The 6,748-nt window shown below is 46.5% G+C and overlaps 1 protein-coding gene across 1 annotated transcript in view; it reads right to left on the bottom strand.

Moving 5' to 3' along the window:
• Slit3 (slit guidance ligand 3) overlaps nucleotides 1–6,748 on the bottom strand; it is a gene marked incomplete in the record, with an annotated part of 641,662 nt that overhangs the window by 54,964 nt on the left and 579,950 nt on the right. Inside the window, 1 exon segment of the mRNA XM_008830158.3 lies at nucleotides 4,951–5,075. Coding sequence (XP_008828380.1) covers nucleotides 4,951–5,075 — 125 coding nt within the window.

Consider the following 6,748-nt stretch of genomic DNA (forward strand, 5'->3'; position numbering starts at 1 on the left):
AAGTGTGGCCTGTAGACTTTGCATCCTGTCAAGTGACAACCCAGTTTCCTTCTTGACTGGCCTGCAGTAGAGTTTAGGTGTCTGTGTTTAATCTAAAGGTCGACAGGTAAGTTTAAGGCAGGCTAAAAACTGCAATAGTTTGGAGGGGGGTTCCTTTCAACCTGGTTCCGCTGCAGGGTAGGTATGAGTTGGGAAGGAGCCAATGTGTGGCAGACGGGAAGGATCATGCCATGTAGAAGGGACAGTGAGGACAAAGACTCTGAGGGGGATGACCCCACAGCAGAGACCATGGATACTAGGCCCAATGTCCCAGGGAATGGCCCAGTTCTTCTTGGCTCTATGGCTTTTGCTTCTCCTTTAGGACATGGATTCAGGCTGTACCCAAGGCTGGGCAAGCTGTGTTTTCAAGACCTGGTAACACTGAGCCCAGGGAGGTGTCTGCTGCATCTATTTCTGGGTCACAGGTTCAGTGGCTTGGGTGCATGCCAGGCGGGGGTGATCACAGGAGCCCTCCCACTGCCGCCACCACCTGCTTGCCATCTGCCTGAGAAAAGGCCTAACTTTTGCTGCTGCCAGTGCCTGTGATGGCATGGGACTGGGGCTTCCTGACTGCGTGGTCACTGCCAACTGAGCCTGGGGCGTTGATCCAGAACAGTCCCTACTGTGGGGCTAGATGCATTCTCCTACTCTCTCACAAACTGGAGCCTCAGGCCCTTCTCCAGTAGCCAGAGGGCATAGGCCCTGTATGTCTGGTTCTTTATGTGAGTTATGCCCCATGCAGAGGTTTCTCAGAGGAGAGAGGGAGAGGCAAAATGTTTTGAGGAGCTATCTGGGTTTATTCTAAGCCAGAGAAACTCAGGGCCCCCTTCTGAAAGTCATTGTTGGGAATGGAAAGAGTAATACGAATTCTCACTCACGTTATTGAGCACATTTTCCATTCCAGGCCTCATGCTAAGTGTTTTATATTCATGATCACATATAATGTTCCCAAGAACCCTATGAGATTGGTACAATTGTTATTGCACTCATTTTTACAGATAGGGAAGGCAGACTTGGAAGGGAAGGTAATAGGTCTGAGACTACACAGCAGTAAGTGAAACAGGCAGCCAGCAGCTGAACCCAGACAGCTGAGTCCAAATTCAGCACCAGACCTATCTACTCTGGACCACTTATTCTGCCCATCTCAAAACTTGGGCTCTGGAGTGCAGTGGATTGGAGCAGAGTCTCGGCAGGCAGATATATATCTGGGGGAAATGACTAGCTCTCTCTGAGCCTTGTTTCCACCTTATATGAAATGGGAGTAATAGTACGGGTTGAGTATCCCTAATCCAGAAATCCAGAATACTCCTAAACAGAAACCATTTGGGTGCTCACATGATATCACAAGTGGAAAATTCCACAGCTGACTTCATGTGATGGGTCCTGCCCAAAATACAGATGCAATAAAAATGGCTAAAATTATAGGCTATATATAAGGTTTATATGAAACAAGACCATTTCATTTTTAGACAGGGTTTAATCTCCAAGACATCTTTGTGTGTGTGTGTGTGTGTGTACGTACCATGGTGCACATGTGTAGAGTCAAAGGACAATTCTGTGGAGTTGGTTCTTTCCTTTCACCTTTACATGGGTTCTAGAGATCAAATTCAGGTCACCAGGCTTGTGTAGTAAGTGCCTTTACCCACTGAACCATCTTGATTGTCTTACCTTGTTATTTTCTGAGACAGGGCCTCTCACTGGCTCCTGAGTCTTGGTGATTTCACTAGGCTGGCTGGCTAGAGAGCTCCAAGGATATACCTGTCTTCAATTTCCCAGTGCTGATATAGCAAGTGGACACCACCATGCCTGGCTTATTACTGGTGCTGGGGCTCGAATTCAGGTCAAGCTTGCATGGCAAATTGTTACCAATTGAGCTATCTCCTCAGCTACAAGGTAACTTATTATGTGTATACAAGCATTCTAAAATTCTAAAACACCTGAAATCTGAGACACTTCTGGTCCCAACCATTTCAGGTAAGGGATACTCAATCTCTACCTGCCCTATTGGGAGAGAACTATGGATGGGAAATCACATTACCTGCCAGGCATGTCGTTGGTGATGGCAGCACTATAAATATCAGCAGTGATGACCAGGACCAGGGTCTGAGGCAGGGTTGAATATGATCTTTGGTGCTAAATAGTTCAGAGATGCTTGTATGGGTGGCAGTGGTACTAGACAAATGGATTATGAAGGCAGGGCAAAAGAACCCTGAAAAGGGTAAGACAGGATCACTCCAGCCCCCACCTGGTCTAGCCCGTCTATTCTGATACTTTTGTAAGTACTGTCCAGTCCAGGCAGAATCCTCTGATGGTAGAGGTGGTGTAGGGTATCTCTTCCAGCCATCTAGGCTGAGCACAGAAATCTAGGAGGCAGATCCTAGTACATGGAAACATGGTAATTGGGCCTAGAGGTGGGTATTTCTGCCACTTACACGTCCTTGAAAAATAATTACCATTGACAATGTCTGGCTCATTAGTACAATTCAATTCTCTTCAGCTGCATTTTTGCTCATGTTACCAGAGCTGGGATGTTCGTTCGGTTCTCTTTCTTCTACTCCCCATACCACCTTGTTTCTCCTTTCTTCCTCCTCTCCTCTAGGACCCCTTTCTGGACCCTCCCCTCTTCTCTGACAGCACTAGGGCTACTGTCTTTCTTTAAAAAAGACCAGGAGCAGCTCCCCACATCAGGTATCTGTGAGAGGGGCTAGAGAGCCTCTCTCAGACCTTGCTACTCAAAGTGTGGTCCTTGGACTAGTAGCAGCCCCTAGGAGCAGCTAGGGACAGACTAGGGTAGCCCCTAAGCACTTGTTTAATATGCACCATCTCAGGTCTGACCCCAGGTCTCATGAATCAGAACCTGCGTTTTAATAATATTCTTGGGCACATTAAACCTTGAGAAGCATCACTTTGTGACATTGAACATATGTGCATGAAGCTAAATGGAGGGGGAAAAATTAGGTATATTTTATTTCCCCAAATCTTAGATTAGTGGTAACATTGCTAGATTGTGTGGAATATCTACTGAACCCAGCACCATGGTGGATGAAGTGCATATGTAACTGTGATCCACTTTCAACCTTACAACAACTCTGCCATGAGTGTCCTTCTTATAGGCATGCATGCGTGCGTGCACGCGTGTGTGTAGGTATATGGAGAATCATTTACTAGGGAAGACTAGGCTGGGATCTGGTTTTAGCTCATGTGTTTTGTAGGTAGTGGACTTGGGTAAATTCTTTGATATTTATAAATCTTGACTTATCTAACAAAAGAAGGTAAGAAAGCTCAGGATGATTAAAACACTGTGAAGTAAAACAATTAAACTGCTTCATAATGGCCTGGCCTTCCAGTAGATCTACAGCACTGGCTATGCTTTCTCAGAATCTCATGGTTTTCCCAGGTCAGGCAGCTACCTGAATGATAGGTATTGACAATTCCCAGTTTTGTGGCCTAATAATCCCAGATGAAACCAGCAACATACCATGGGCTATTAGTGGCCCATCTCACCCTCTGGTACGAGGGACCAGCTTGCAAGAATGAAGGGAAAAGGTGGCAACATGGCAAGCTTACCAAGTACTTCCTGTATGCCTGGTCCTGTCCTAGGTGGGCTGCTTGGCCCCAGTGTCTAGTTGGGAAGACTGAGGTGAAGTCACTGGCAATTGCCTGACAGCTAGGAAAGCACTCTACACTGGAGTACTTATATGCTTCCTGAAATTCCAAGAGAAGAGATTCCCCCACCGAACCTGTATGAGGCAGTCTAAATTCATTCTCAATCTCTATCTGGGACTCTACTAAGTTTAAGGCCTTGGGGAAAGCTGGCTTCAGAAGGAATCCTTGGGCTCTCTTGTTTCAGGTCCATAGGTGGCACTCTGGCACTGTCTGTTAGAAACAAGGCTGTAGCTGAGACAGCCACTAGGTAGCTATGTCCCTAGACATCTGCCTCTCAAGCCTGTCACATGTCCATGCAGAGTCCCTCAGGATGCAGACACTGCATGCCCCTGTCACTCAATCTGTGCAGCTGGTGCATCAGGAACTTTTAGCTTGTCCAGTGTGTTCAGATTGGATGCCTGGAAGACTAGGATCCAGAGAGCTTTGCTGATCTCAGTGAGATACTCTGTGAGGGGCTTAGCTATCTATGAATCCCTCCAGGGGAAAAAGACTGGCTTTAGAACTGAGTCTTAATCCCAACATTGTTTATTAGGAGCTTTGGGATAATGAGTTAAGTCTCATGCACAGTCTCAAGCCCAGTTTCCACATCTGTTTAATCAGATCTTGTTCATAGGCTGGGAGAAGGGGTGGGTCAAATGCCAAGCAGAGGGTGTGGCATGTAGTCCACACATGGTAGTAGGGAGATAACATAACTTGTCCCAGGTGGGGCTGGGTAAGAAGAACAAAGGAAAAGACTGCCTTGGAAGGAGCCTGGATTTCTGGGTAGGATGAATTGGGGGTCTCAATCCTTTTGTTTGAGCTTGTCAACTATGTGTGTGGGTTTGGCAGGCACAGGCCATTGAATTCCTCAGTTCCCCTATCCCTGTAGCCTCATCAATCTGGAACCAGCACTTTTAGGGTACGACTTGGGGAGAGGAGGTTCTGAAAATCTCCCTGGATTGTCAGTCCAGATGCTGGGTTCAAGGGATGTCTTTACTTGGAAGCCCTGCGACTCTCTGGGATGCAGTCTTCTGTGACTCACAAAGAAAAGACACAGGTAGCATTTCCTCCTCATCTCAGAGCATCCTTGTCGAGAGTCTCGGGGTCCTCTCTGATGGGCAGTCTTAGCCAGTCTGGAGAGCCATTATGTCATTTGCACCATTTGAGAGTGACATGTATTGTGGAGTTATTCAGGGTAACCAGTGTCAGGAGCCAGGACAAAGGAGGAGACTGGGCATGAGTGGTGGGCAGGGCCTCCTGTCTTACCTTGTAGCTGTAAGGGCAGGTACAGCGGTACTGCTCCACAAGATCCTGACTGCACGTGCCATTGTTTTTGCATGGGCTGGAGAGGCAGGCATTGCATTTGGCTGCGATGTTGATGTCCACTGGCCCTGGGCAGCAAAACCACAGTGTGGGTGGCAGCTCTCTGAGCAGGCTTACTGTCTCATCTCCCTTTCCCCTGATCTGGCCCCTTTCCATCTCTAGGCCCAGGGGGCAACTGGCTCTCATGAGGCAGCACACCCAATATGGCTAGAGTCCCATTAATTCAATGACTGTCCAATGAGAAAAAAATCACAGTGGGACATCATACAGAAGCACTTCTGCAGTTAAATTAATTACTGTAATTAGCCTGATCCGATTTAGGTGCTAATCTGCAAACAATGCACCATATTAGAATCCTCCCGCCTATCTTCTCCTATTCCAGGAAGCTCTGGGCCCAGGCTCTGTTTAGACCATCCCCTTCTTTACTGCCACACATCCTTGGTCTGTCGGGCCAAGGAGGGATGCCAAGGCCAAAGGCACACACAGGAAGTCCTCCATGTACAACCCTAGAGGTAACGATGCCACACAGAATGATGCTGACAGGAACAACTTCCTTTTCCATCCATGCTAGTTTCAACTATCTTCTGTTTTCTTTGTAAGGGATGGAAAGAGGTCATGTTCCCCACATAGAGCTTTGCAAAAAGGGCAGTGTCCAGCTTCTGTAGCCAGCTCTGAGCATGAGCCATAGATTAAATATTTAATGTCAGGACTTTAGATACTTAGACTTACAGTCTTCAGCCTGGAGATGGCTTGAAATTAATTTGGGCAAATGACTATTTGTGTGTGACTAAACAGAAGGGCCCAAGGGAGATCCTAGACTAATGGGTTCAACCTGGGCTTACATTAGAATGGGGAGGACCATCTGTCCACGTATGCCTGTGACTGAAGGGGTTCCTGGGACACAGAGCTTTCAGTGCTAAAACCAAGGTCCTTGACACATAAGGACACATTTTTCACTTTATGCTAGAAACAGCCCAAATCCCTATGCCCAGGCTGTACCTCAGACCAATTTACTAAAACCCAGATGGTAGGACTCAGGACTAGCATTATTTTGGCAGCATTAGGGATCTAAGCCAGGCCTTATACATGGCAGGCAGGATTTCTATCCCCAGTACATCCTGGCCCAGGAGCAGCAATTTTTTTTAACTTATTGAAAATTATTATTGAATTATTGAAAATTTCATACATGCATATAAGATGTTTTGGTCAAATCCATGCCCACTCCCTCCCCTCCAATTCCTCCCATATCTCCCCATCACTTTTTCCTGACAACTTCATGCTTCATGTACTCTTTCCTTTTTGTTTTCTTTTTTTTAATGGGGCTTTTTGCAACTCTAACACTCCTCCCTCTGAAGAGGTAACCCTAAAATCTTTTAGGGATTAGATAAGAGCCAAATACTTTTAGATAAGTCCCAAATACTTTTGCCATTTTTGGCTTGGGAACATAGTATGTTCCTAAGAGGCCCAAGGACATTTTGACTTTTAGCCAAGAAATTGACTACTTTTCTTTGGGGTCTTTTTTACCCTAACTGCTTAGCCAGTTCCCACCTCCTATTCTTATCACACCATCCTCTGAAGAGGTTACCCAAATTGCTGATAGGGAATCAGGTGCAGACCACTCTGGCTTCTTCCATGCTGAACAGGGGTGCAGGATGAGGCAATTGGGGTAGCCCTTCAGTGGGTCTATCTAAAAGAGTCCCAAATTGCATAACTCTTATCTGTAAGGAGAAAAGAAAGCCCT

This window comes from Nannospalax galili, unplaced genomic scaffold (assembly GCF_000622305.1).
Source record: "Nannospalax galili isolate Female #2095 unplaced genomic scaffold, S.galili_v1.0 scaffold1154, whole genome shotgun sequence".
NCBI lineage: Eukaryota > Metazoa > Chordata > Mammalia > Rodentia > Spalacidae > Nannospalax > Nannospalax galili.